At 44.3% G+C, this 13,488-nt stretch overlaps 1 protein-coding gene across 2 annotated transcripts in view; it reads left to right on the top strand.

Moving 5' to 3' along the window:
• LRIG1 (leucine rich repeats and immunoglobulin like domains 1) overlaps positions 1-13,488 on the top strand; it is a 126,325-nt gene that overhangs the window by 95,544 nt on the left and 17,293 nt on the right. For both annotated transcript variants that reach the window (XM_043550669.1, XM_007061478.4), the window contains exons 7-9: positions 658-801; positions 5,032-5,175; positions 9,640-9,720. In XM_043550669.1, the coding sequence (XP_043406604.1) occupies positions 658-801; positions 5,032-5,175; positions 9,640-9,720 (369 nt within the window). The remainder of the gene's footprint in view (positions 1-657; positions 802-5,031; positions 5,176-9,639; positions 9,721-13,488) is intronic.

Here is a 13,488-nt window from a genome sequence, read left to right as displayed (position 1 = left end):
TTCGAATACCCTTTTATTCCCAAACCCTTATCAATTCCCCGACCCCTCCCACTCCAACCCCAACCCCAAATCCTAACCCAACATAGTGTTGATCCCCAAAAGGAAGATGTGCCAGAAACTCCATGAGATCCAGTAAACTTTGCTGTTGGTTTTACATGGAAGGCACTCAAATGCTGTGATGGTGAGCAGCAGTATAAAAACCCTAAAATAGATAAACAACAATGCCAGAGACTTCTTAAAGCTTGTTGATACACAGTGATTAGCTTTGTCCAATTCTTTAGGGGAATATAAAAGAGTTCGGGCAATACCATTTAGCCTTTGTTGCAACAGAGCTCTGGGAACTTACTCCTGGTTTGGCATTGGGAGAAGGCGTGGAGTGTGCATGGGAGGCAGTTTTCACATCTGAACAAAGGATGATTAAATAGCTCCGTATTTTTTTTTCTCCTGCGTGTCCTTGTATTTGCATGCTCGGCATGCGGCCGCGCACGGATGCGTGCATGTGTGGGTGTGTGTTGAGATGTACAGAACTGGATTTAAAAGAAAAGTGAAGATTTTATAGAAAGTTTCCCAGCTCTTTTTGGAAGTCCTCAACTTCATCAAAATGAGACTGGTGCTGCCTAATGGATAGTCTGTCATTTATCCTGCTTGTCTTCATAGGCACCTGGAGTATAACAGCCTGACACAAGTGAACAGCGGCTCCCTCTACGGCCTCTCATCTCTCCACCAACTTCACCTCAGTAACAACTTGATATCCTACATCAACCCCGAGAGCTGGAAGTTCTGTCAGAAGCTGCATGAGCTGTAAGTTGCTTCCTGATAGACATAATGACCTTGTTAGTTATTATGATACCTGCTCGAAAGGTGTTTGTGCTGGGCATAAGGAATAGATCCTGCTAAAAAAAAATACGTTCGTTTACAGGGACTAAAAGGCAGATTGAGGTCATAGTTTGTGGCTCCTTTTAGGTTATCTAGTTGCAAGACTTGTGTTCTCTTGCACTGAATAAACTATACAGCTCAAAGGAAACTTTGGTTGATTAGTCTGTATTTTACAGTTGACATAATAAATAATCACATTTAAACCACCTAATATCTGGCTACCTCAAAAGCAATGAGTGAAGTGTTTTACTCTTGTCTCTTCTGTTTGTACATGACTCTTACTATAGGGCTCATCTGTTGGAAGATAAACACGTTGGCCTCGTTCTCCTGAGATTCCCAGCTGTGAACATTTCATTTACGATCTCTTTGATAAATAAAAATGTATGCGGCCTCGGGGAAGAGATGTCGGCATCTCTGTCACTGCTAATGTTCAGATGAAGGAGAGACATTTAGGATGCTTGCAATATTGACAGGACTAGCAGTCACTCCCTAAACATGCTTAGCTGTCTGGTTAGAAAACACAATATAGATTTGTTTTTAAAAGAAAAACGTGACAAGTTCAGTTTTATTATGGAAATGTAGCTCCTGCTTTCAGATTCATCCTGCTTGGAGATTCATAGATTCCAAGGCCAGAAGGGACCATTGTGATCATCTAGCCTGACTTCCTGTATAACACAGGCCAGAGAACTGCCCCCAGAATAATTCCTAGAGCAGATCTTCTCAAGCTAAACGTTTTTAGGAGTTCCCCCTTCCATTGAGAAAGATACTAGATCTCAAATTCAGAAATGTTTTGATGATGAGAGAAGAAATATTGTCTGGAGAAAATGTTCATGAACAATTCATCTAATTTATCAGACGTGTCTGAGACTGGCTGCTCTGAAAGGTACTTCCTCCTGCAGTGATACACTCGGCATGTAGCCTGATAACTGCAGGCTAGCTGACATAAAGAGCTATGTTTGATATTTCACTAGCTCAGGATGGTGCGAAGAACTTTCCCACACTTCAGTGATGAGGCTCAATGGCCTTCTCGGTGAGTCAGCACATTGCCTCACCCACATCCTGCTCAAACCTAAAGAATCAAAGGGAAGAAAGTCTTCATTCTCTGGACATTTCTATGGAAGGGTAGCTCTAACTGGGCAGAATGGCCAGATTTGGAGTCACAGAGGGTATTGATCCTGCACTAAGGAGAACGCTATTGTCAGCCACGTCATAGATCTGGAAAGAGATTAAGAAAATGATCAGTGGCCTACACTGTTGCTGAGGAAAAGGTGCCAGGCCATTAAGACATGCTCGGTCTGAATGGGATTGGTTCTGAAAGTGGGGGGGAAACCATATTTGGTTTAGTTTTGTAAGGTGGCCACTTGGATGTTAGCACACACCTTTGCAAAATATTACAGGGTTTTGCAGACATAGCTTCAGGCCTTACTGGAAGAGTCCCATTCAGATTTTGTTTGTTATTGTTAAAGCTTTTGATTTTCAGGTATCAGAGAACGTTTTCTGTCTACATTTTTGTAGACTCACCCGAAACCATGAGCTTTTATGGGAGGGAAGGGGAGTATGATGCCCAATAAAAGGTTGTGTGTGTTTGTCTCCATCTTCTGGTTGGGAGGAAATATAGGAAATATAGCCCAAGCATTTGGACTGGTTTAGAAGATGTCAAAGAAAGGAAAACTTATGCCACCATGGAGGTGTCTTAAATGCTTGATTGTGCCTGCAAATCAGGTACGTGGACCTCTATATAGTGGAATAAACCCCCAATTTCAGGCATAATATGCTGGTATAAATACACCAAATAAAAATGGGGAGCTAGACTGGGACCTTTTTTAAAAAAAAACAAAACAAACGAAGCCCATTATCCACGGTTTGATTTCATGGGAATGAAACGTCATGGAAAATGTAACTCACTCAAATGTAGATCAGAGATAAAACTTCTGGCTGTCTAACAGAGTACCATGTACTCCTTTTGCTTTCCTTATTATCATCGCTCTCTCTGCTCCACACGCCCAGCTTGCCACCAGCCGAGAAGAGCTCTTTAGCTAGGCTGTTCCAAAATACCATGCTGCAGAAGCAGAATGCTAGCAGTTTCTCACTGGGAGAGTGATGGAAATGTAGGGCAAGCAATGCAGACCTGCCTACTTCTCTCCGAACCTGGTTAATGTAAAGTACTGAGGAAGAAATTGCACCATACCCACAGATATTCTAAAGCTTGCTGCTGTCCATCTTCAAGTGACATCAGGAAAAATTGAAGGGAACATACCTTTACTGGTCGTAGCAGAAACCCTTCTGGGTAATATCCAAGGGAACTGTTTTTTTCCCTAGCCAGGTTTAGGATTACTTTCTAGCAGTGGGTTTTTGTGTGTGTGTCAGGGGGAGGGTTAAGCCAAATTCTTTAATCACAGGTGAGGACATAATTTTGATCAGCTGCCAGGTCTTCATAACTAACACTACAGCTTCTTTAGAAACTAAAGTATGTTGTCCTATGCCTTTTTGAAATTCATTAATCTCTGCTGAATTTCTTCCAGCGCCTTTCTGCTCACAAATTCAAAAGGCAGACGGCTCATTTGCCAAGTAAATGACACTTGCGGTGCTTAAGAATATATGTCTGTTTTGACTTAGGTTTTGGCTTGTACAGTGACTTTTTCATGTGTGCCCTAGACACATTTTTAAGTGGGCTGGTTAGAGGCAGGGCTAAACGAGGAATCTGGAGGTTTGAAGAGAGTTGAGAGATTGTTTTCATCTCCTATATTACCAAGGGCTTCAGAATTTGGCCAGAGCAAAATGGGTGAGATTTTCAAAGGTCCCTTAGTGACTTAGGATCACAAGTTCCAGTGACTTCCATGGAGTCTTGAACTCCTGAGTGACTCACCCTATGGGCCAACTTTCTGGCCCTTCTCATCTTGGGTCGGTGCCAAACCTTTGGGGGGAGGAAATGTACACTACTTGTGCACCCCCACCCCAATGCTGGGCCTTATTTAGTCACCAGGGCAACTTAGAGCAGCCCAGAGGCTACTCTGATGTGTACCCAACTGCCAGCAGTCCCAAAGGGCCACTCCAGCAACTGAGAGTAACCCGAGCCCAGGGGAAATCTGACTACAACCAGCCATGCACTCTGCTCCCTGGGCTAGTTAGTAAGTGATGGCTTTGCCTGTGCTATACCAGGGAATTCCCCTCACCAGGACAGTCCTTGATTGGCCAGTTGTCACAGCCCCTTTGAGGTAGCAGTGCAGTGGTGCTGGGGGCAATGCTGTAGCATTTTCCTATAAGGGTAGGGCTATTCATTGCCTGAGGAGTTGGTGATTGCTAGCAGCATTCCCTACTTTTCCTCCGGTTGGCTGGTCCAAGGAGCCTCCTCGTCTCTCTTGCATTGCCTGCGTGTTAGCTTTTCTTAGTACCAGCTACAAAATGGCACGGGAGCAGTATTATAAAAGCCAGACAGAGCACATGCAATGGGAAAAGGATGGATGAAAGCCCTCCAGTGTTAGTCACTGCGGTTAGTCATCTCCAGTATGCTTTGCACTCTGAGATAAAAGGGCAGAGGGACTGGAGGAGGGCTGGTGACCTTTACTTTGCACAAACGGGGAATATTAAAATGTGCATTGCTACATGGTGCAGTTGCTTTGGCCTGCACTTTCGACTGGCGTTGAGACACCCACACCTAGCTGTCTGGGGCTCCCCTTGCAGAAGTGCGTGAAGATGCAACAGCCAGGGCCAGGCAAAGAATCTGCATCGATTTCAGAATCCTCCTTTCTGAAGGTGCCAGCATCTTGCAGCCTCAAAGTGAGGAGGGAAGGGTGATTGTCTCCACTCTTATCCCTTTGAGTCCAGCTGCGAGGCGAGAGTGGGCCAAACCAGGGTCGATGCCGATGGCTGTGTGTCATAGAATCATAACCAGAGATTGACTTATACACTTAGTGCCACCTGATCTGCTCCTTATTGTTATGCTTATTGTGATGCTCCCCTCTCCCCTTGGTGATATTTGCAAACTGCTCGCCTGGTTTTCTCCTAACTAACCTGTTCTGCCTCCCTACGGTAACTGTGTTTTATACGAGCTGCAGGGGAGGCATAGATGTGCTTGGAGACAACAGGGATATTGCGGAGTGGCTCAGGCAATGCCAGCCAGAGTGATTGGATTTCTGTTTGGTTTTCTCTTTTTAGAATATTGTCCTATAACAACCTAACCAGACTGGATGAGGGGAGCTTGGCAGACTTGGGAGGGCTGCATCTGCTGCGACTCAGCCACAATTCCATCAACCATATCGCAGAGGGAGCTTTCAAAGGACTCAAAAACCTGCGTGTTCTGTAAGTTACCTGGCACACACGCGCGCGCGCATGTGTGCCCGAACTGCTAACCCTGCTCCCCTGACTAATGCAGGAAATAATTTCTTCTGCAAACCAAATCTCCCTCTGCACTTTTGTTTGGATTTTTGTATGGCATTCTTCCTTGCTTTACAGTTGTACGTTCTCCTAAGTGTTCCTGTGCGCTGTTAAGCAGCTGTTGTGTTTCACCCCAGAAGTGGCCGTATTTCAGCGTTGAGGAGGGAAGGGATCCCTTTATCGTCAGTGCCTGGACTAGTGAATGTTGTGTCAGATCCTAGCCTGAAAGGAGCTTTAAAAGTGCAGAGTAAAATTATTAGTATTCAGAATTAGTTGACAGCTCTGCACTTGGATAAGATGAATTTCTTTGCTGGTCAGGGGGGCAAAATTTTTCATGAGTGGGCTATTTTAGATTCATTGTTTTTGTGGTTCCCCTTTCAGATTTAGGCCTGGCAGAGCAGAATGTGCTGAGCTAAACGCACTGTTGAAAGCCCTGATCTCTGAACCCTTCTTCAGCTCTAACGGCAGCATTTTCCATAGTGTCCTTTTGAGTTCGATGGGGCTGTGCATCTGGTTCAGCGTTAGTTGAAGCACCTCATAAAAGGACTGAATCTTAAGACACCAGTTTAGGTTCCACTGTAAATCCAATTACACGTGAAGAAGAATCTTTCCATCGCCCAAGCATTTTTACATGCTTTCCTTTCCCCCTTTTATTAACCAATACATGTAATATAAAATCTATCCTAAAATAACACTGAAAGCCTGACTGACTGGCAAAGCCAATGAGGTTCAGTCTGGGCTAGAGAGATGACGGCTTGCTGACATGGAGAAGAACCGTACGCAAAGCTGCACTGAGCCTTGGGCCCAGACAATAAGACTGACAGGACGATGGATACTGCAAGTGACATGCTTACTAGTCTGCATGGGATGGAGAAGAATTTGAGGATGGCAGCCTGCATTTCTTATGAATCCCAATCCAATTAAAGTCACTGGGAATCTTCCCTGTGACTTCTGTGGGAGCAGACTCGGGCCCGATGTTGTGGGGACAAGGGGGCCCCTTTTTGGTTATGAAACTTTGTGTCGATTTGACTCCCTATCTGTAACGCAAGCGGGAAAAAAAAAAAAATCAACTGCCATGCTATAAAGAGAGAGCTTCAAAGTGCCCTGGCAGACCATGGGAAATGATCCTTCCAGTCATTGTTCTGTCCTGTTTAGCTGATGACGTATGTTTCAGGGAGTATTCCTGCAAGTTGACCAGACAAGGGAAGAACAAAGTCTATGGCATCGAACAATGTGGCATTGGAAAAGAGCAGTCTGGCCCTGATCCTCAGGCTGGTGTAAATGGATTCATCATCCTAGTTTCCTGGATTTTAAGGCCAGTCAGGACCATTAGATACTCTAGTCTGACCTCCCGCATGATAAGAGCCATAGAATGTCACCGCTGTCCAGTAACTTGTGTCGGACTAAAGCTTATCTACCAGAAAGGCAGCTAGTCTTGAGAGGAAGAACCCACCGCGTCCCTGGACAGCTTGTTCCAGCGTCCTCAGGGCAGCTCCTTCCGTTTGCACCAGCCGAGGATCTGGCCCACACGGTTCTTTCATCTGAGCTGCCATGAAATCCCTCAGACAAGTTTAACAGTTCAGCCTTCAAGGCCAGTTGTGCTCACTGGATTTTTATTCTGGTTTTGAAAAAGAAATACAGTGTGGTACTTTTTTATTCCCCTTCACTGAGCCCCATTGTGCTTCGATTAATGAAAAGGACATCAGAACAGAGGAGCTTTCCCTTCCCTGCTTACTGTACTGGACACATCTTATTTATTCCTTTATTGAGTTTCACACGGGAGGAAGTGACTGAAAAGTGATTCTTTTTTCTTCTTTTTCTTTTTTAAGCCTAAGCCTTTCAACCACTGGCATTCAGAGAGGGCCTTCTCCCAGGCAGCTGTCAGTGCAGGGACTAAAGGCTTCCAAAGAAAAAGCAGGGGAGCGGGAATGGGTAGATCTGTGCCCTTTGCAGCAAATGCAGAGCCTCTTTTGTGACCAGTGCAAGGGGGGAGAGAGTGAGCTCTAATTGAATAAAGAGGAAGGCTATTGGGTCCTGCACCTGGTGAAAAAGACCCGAGCATGCTTTAATTATGGCCTATTGTTGACGAGCCTTTGGTGGGTGTGAAACTGCTGAAATGTGGAGCTATTCAAACAGAGGTCAGGCCTGGGGACCTCACAGCATAATGATTAACAAGGCAGCAAGCATTCAGGCTCAGCCAGCCAGAAACAATAGGAAATTGGCAACAGGGGCTGGGAGAGAAGAGGAGTTGAATACAAAGAGAGCTAGGCCAGAATACCCATGCTCTCTATTTTTTTGTCCATTTGAAAAAAAAACACCACATTCTCCCCCCACCCCCCTTAACACTAAGCCTTTCAGCTTCCTTTAGGAGAACAAGCCCGGTGACAAGCCAAGCTATTTTCTTTTCGCTTTTTAAGAAAACACCCGGTGACACTCACTCAATAAAAGTATGTGCCAGAGATCTCAAACATTCTCAACACCTCCCCTCCTGTCTCCTCTCATACTGTGAAGAGGCCAGAAGGCTAGTGGTCCCAAGTACAGTGGCAGGGTTGGATGGGATGGAATTGGCCTCAGGACAAATCTCCAGGAATAGAGGGTTTATTCATGAGTCCCAGAAAAGAGAACCTAAGTTGCAAGCAGGCGGGTTAGTTGATGTACAGTGTGAAACTGGCAGGAATTAAAACATGTGGCCCCTAAGACGTGAAACGTTTATAATCCAATTTATGGAACACTGTCCAACCAACATCCTGCAATGCATCATGGCAAGTCTTCCAGGCCCTGCCTCTCTTCTCACTTGTCTCTCCCCGACTTCCACCGCAGCATTGTTTGTGCCCACACCCTCCTGCACTGTTATTCTGCCATCCACTTGGCATGGTTCTAGCCACAGATCTTACTGACAGCCACCATGATGCTGCCTGGGCCGGTGTCGCACTGAGATATGGGACACGGGTCTGATAATGACGCCAGCTGAGAAACGGGCATTGTGTCCGTGGGCCATTTCTTTTCACAACTTCAGTTCATGTTGAAAAGCCCAAGAAATCATTGCTAGCGACAAAGACTGCCGTTAATTTGGGTACCTGTGGCAAAAAATCAGTCCTGGCCTGGCTGAGGAAGTCTTGGTACCGAGCTATGTGCACTTCATGGGATTCTTCTGTTCTCATATCATGTGTTAATGTGTAACACAAAAAAAAAAAACCCCAAAAACAAAACCCATTGAAACGCTTGCTGTTCTAATAGTCTTTTAAGGTTCAAAGAAAATAATGGATTTGTGGGGGACGGGGGTTGTTTTCTGTTTGTTTGTTTTTTTGCCTTCCCTGTGATGTTAAAAGGCCTAAAAGTGTGTTTATTTTTATTTTTAAAAAGAACATTAGAAATTCTAAAGTTCTGTCTGCTGAAAGGCACTCTACTACCTGGAGATTCAAGGGAGAGAGGGGAAAGGAATTTTAGTCAGACTCTTTAAAAATCTTTCTTTGGTTTTTGGTTTGCTTGTTGTCATTAAGATCCATGTAACTCCAGTAACTAATGAGCATTTTGAAAATTAAACTGGAAAAAGGCCCTCTTTATTCAGGAATAAGAATGACTGTATGGGGAGTTACAACAGTGTAATTATGCCAGTATAGTTATGCTGCTAAATTTCTCTGTATAGGCAAGACCTTAGATTGTGGAACTCATTGCCACAGGAAGTCATTGAGGCCAAAAATTTAACAAGATTCAAAAAGGGACTGAACATTTACGTGGATGACAAGAGTATCCGGCGTTACCACATTAATTATAATTCTGGAAGGGATATTAAGGGATAATATAAATTCTGGAAGGGCTTAAGCCAGTATATCTGACTGTTAGACATCAGGATGAGATGAGACCTAATGTGGAGCACAGATTATCCCACATCTGTGTACTGTGCGATTCTTACACCTTCCTCCAAGGCATTTGGTGCTAGCCATTGTTTAAAATAATACTCAACTAAATGGACCTTGCATCTGACAATTCTTATGACAATTCTTGTTTTAAAAGGCAGAACAAGCTTCTCTTTGTCTGAGGGGAACTTTCCCCCTCCAGGACTTCTTCATACAGCATAAAGAATTAGAAAAGGGCATAAACCCAGATTTTACAAATCCACTGCAGGTCACCTTTAAAGTGGCAAACGGGATCAGATTGGAAAGCATCAGTTACTTTCTTTAGTGCAAGAAAAGTCATGCAAAAGTAGTTGGCTCTGCTCAAACAAAGTCTGCTCAGCTGCAGTGCTAGGCTTACTGATAACAGTGATGTATGACAAGGACAAAATGGGAAGCTCTTGGTAAGCTGTTCCCAAACTTTTTCCTTTAGTTCTTTAATGGCGAGCCCAGGACTGAGAAATTGATTGTGAGTTTTCTTTTGTCTTCTCCCCAGGGACCTGGACCATAACGAGATTTCAGGCACAATAGAAGATACCAATGGGGCTTTTACAGGCCTTGAAAACTTAAGCAAGCTGTGAGTAGCCAAGCTTTAGAAGTTTTTTTGAGCTCCTTACATGAAGGGGGTAGGGGTGAGTGGGGAGAGTTTCTTATATGGACTTTGGGAACGGGAAAAGCTGAAGAAAGTGTGAGACATGACAGCCCCCAGACTCACTAAATGGTAGTAAACGCCATTCCTAGGAGCACATGTTTTCGTTTCATAGAGCCCCATGCCGTTAGAGCAGTTGAATATTCACTCACTCAGTGGTGGTAGAAACTAGCTTGTGGATTTGTTCTCGGTCAGATTTAGCATACTTCAGTTGCACTTTGTCCGCAAAACTCAAGGGAAAAAGCTTCCTTTCACAAAATCACTGAGTGATGCTCAACCTCTAATGAAAAGGCGATAATAAACAAGAGAAAATCTCAGGGTTATGCTTAATACATCTTACACTTCACAGTTCAAGTGAATTGGACAAACATCTGTCTCTTAAGAGTTTTGCTGTTGTTGTTTTTTTTTTTTTTTCAGGATATGACCCACCAGTTTCATTAGTGATGCAGTCTTTGTGCAGTTTTATGATCTTGTGATTTTGTGATTACTTTTTAGAGCTCATATGAGTAGTACTGATACGCATCTGTATTGGGCCAGAACTGTCAAAGGAATAAAAAGAAAACTGATTCTGTTTGAGAGGAATGTGCAAGAAAATATATATTGCAGATATTTGTAGATGGCTTCAGCTTTGTAGGTATTCAGCCCGCTGTTGATTTCTGAATTGCTAAGTGTCCGAGCTGCTTGTTAGATTGTTCGTTTTCCCTTTTGGAGGGATTGCATGGAGAAGGATATTTGAAATCAGCTATCTATAATCGATCCTGTCGGGCAAGTTTCTGACTGATTCTGACTAATTGGAAGTCTCTTTTAATTATTATTTCTTGCCTCTGTTTGAGTTTTCACCTCCTTCATCACTGTCTCTGATGCTGATATGCCAGGGGTGCACGGTATGATGGCAGGTGGCTGGTATGAATCTTAGCAGGTGGTGCATTGTCACTCTGTCATTAGAGCTATTTGGGAGAGCGGCTTCAGTGAAGTGGTCGGGACCTAAGATGGGGTTGGAGAAGAGGGACTTGCCATCGTGGGTATAGAAGGACATAAATCAATTTAAAGGAGAAGGGGAGGCGGGGTAGTTGGAGATGCAGGTGGGGGAGGATGGGGAAAGACCAGAGTGTAGAATGAACCAGATGGTGAGGGCGGGGTGGAGAACAGGAGTGAGGGAGATTAGGAGGCGGGGGAATATTGGTTAGAGATGGAGAAGGGCAGACAGAAAATTCAGTCACTGGAGAAAGCATGGAGGAGGTGCCACTGGTGGGTGTGGGAACTTCTTGGCTGGTCTTGTTGATAGTTTCCTTTTTATCTGAAGAAGCTGGTGAGGTCCTATGTGTGGTAGGAAGCGCGTGGGGACAGTGGGAAAGTTCAAGGAGGGAGTCAAAGGGTAGATTTTAGCAGATGGGATTGTGGACAAGGGAGTAGATGAGAGTGGGAAGGCTGCACGCTTGGCAGGGAAGATGGTAGAATGGTAGGAACAGAGAATAGCCCTGTAGCGGAGGAAGTCTTCATGGTCGGTGGGCTTCCTTCAGAGGCACTGGCACAGGAGCTGGGGTAAAGCAGCAGCCTCTGGGGATGCGGGTGTCAGGAGTTAGGGGATAAGAAAGGCTAAGGTCTGAAAAGGGGCCAAAGGAGTCAGAGCGGAAGAAGGGAGGGGAGTGGAGGGAGTCACAGCCGAGGGGCTATGGCAGAGAAGTCATGTGAATGTTGCTGGACTGGGGGTTACATATGGGTGAAGGGTTGGACAGATTATTGGGTCTCTGCTTGGATTATCCATTTTGCCTTAAAATGTAAGGCTGGAAACACGCTCGTAATGTTCAAATAATCTAGCTGCCTTTCTTGAGGCATTTTGGTCACATTCGGGGCCTTTCAACTCAAAAGGGCCTAATTTCGTTCATCATCACTCAAGCCAGGAGTTTGAATTTTGTCTCGGGGCTTCAATTAAGTGCCATTCCTACTTCCAAACTTTTTTTTTTTTTTAAAATACCAGCCTGTGTGCTAAGTGTTGAACTGTCTGGTATAGGGCCCCCGTGTTTTAACCGTCATTAGCATACAAAAAAATAAATGGCACTTCAGAGGAAACCTTCCAATGAATTAATAATCACAGCCCTGTGGAGATTGCCTTAAAAGCTGCTCCCCTTTGATCTGGCATGGATTAGTCTCTGAAAGGATTTAGCCATGAGTGGTGTTCAGCATAATGAAGGTGTTAAACTGGGAGTGGGGGAGGCCAGTCATTGTAGCCTTTCCTGAATTATAGATGAAGCTCTCCAGAATGGAGAAGGCAGGCCTAAATTAAAACATTGCCTCAGAAAAGGGAGCCGAGAACCACTGAAGCATAGAAAGCATCAGTGGAGTCGCTGGGGAGCCACCAGTTCCCTAATTATTCAAGCTGCTAGATTTAACCGTTTTTTGATGGCTCGCTCACTTAAAGACCTTCGTGCAGGTGCAAACCTGGCAAAGGGGGAAAACGCTACTTTCTAATGAACTGCTTGTGCACGGTGTCGTTATACTACTTTAATTGCAGTGTGGAGGTACTGTTGCCAACTCGCTTGACGGTGGGAGAGCATTTCTTCACTTGCAGCAAGCTGGCTGATTTGCATGCCACAGTGCTTCCATTCCAAAATACCAGATCCCTTTGAAGATGGCCGCTGGTTTTATAATCATTTCATAATCAGAAAAATGGTTATCTAGGGTCTGTGAGGAAATAGGAATATGTATTTGAATGAGAGTTGGCAGGAGTGTACACCAGCTTCTTATTACAACTTTTCTATGTATTTCTCATGTACGTGGCTATACAGAATAGTTGCATACACGTGTATACCCAGTTAGATGCACATACAATAGCTGCATATAAACAGCATGCGCACATATACACTATATATGTAAAGGTGGGTAAAAATCTCCACCTGAGATTTTTAAGGATGAAGATTCACTATAAATGGTGAGCAGGATTGACCTGAGGGGTCAACCTCATTCTGAACACTAACGTCTAAATACGGATGGACTGTTCCTAATCCAAGGAGCTCAGTAAAGATTACAAAATATTTTCACCAAATAGGAACATCTGAAAAGGTGGCTTGCAAATGAGTGTGCCTTTTATCAGCCACTAGGGACAGCCTATGGCAGCTGTCTTTATTCTTCTAATAAAAATTAAAAAAAGACAATCTAGGGAATGGCCTCAAACTCTCTGAAGATGCAGCTATGGTTTTATGGTAAACTAATTTTGACCATAAAGGGTGTGTATGTGTTTGTGTGTTTCCTTGTGGAAGATGGGAATTAACTTTGCCAGAAACCTAAGTTTTGGTTCTGCTTTGTAGTTGTACGTGTTGTACAGAGAAAGACTAAGAACTGTAATTGGTTTCCCATTAAACATGTGACACAGAAATTTACCGTGAAAACTGGATGACAGTAGCCAACTCTTGCTGGCGTGCCTGTAGTGGAAAAGAATTATGGGATATCTCACGCAGGAGGAGACAAGATTACTCATTGTTGGGGCCCTGGAAGGGGGGTGGCTTGAGCTAGTGAACTGAGGAGGTGCGTGGTTTGGAGGGTAACATAGTTTTGGCTAGTTGTGTGTAGTTTTCCCTTTTTTAATCGTTGTAAACTATAATTAGCTGCATTTGCTCTGTAAGGATGATATTCACAAACTTTAAGGCCTGAAAGAACTATTGTGATCATCCAGTCTGACCACCTGCACATCGCAGACCA

Source organism: Chelonia mydas, chromosome 7 (genome assembly GCF_015237465.2).
Source record: "Chelonia mydas isolate rCheMyd1 chromosome 7, rCheMyd1.pri.v2, whole genome shotgun sequence".
Lineage (NCBI taxonomy): Eukaryota > Metazoa > Chordata > Testudines > Cheloniidae > Chelonia > Chelonia mydas.
The sequence above is the reverse complement of the archived record's forward strand: the minus strand, read 5'-3'. Positions and strand labels throughout refer to the sequence as shown.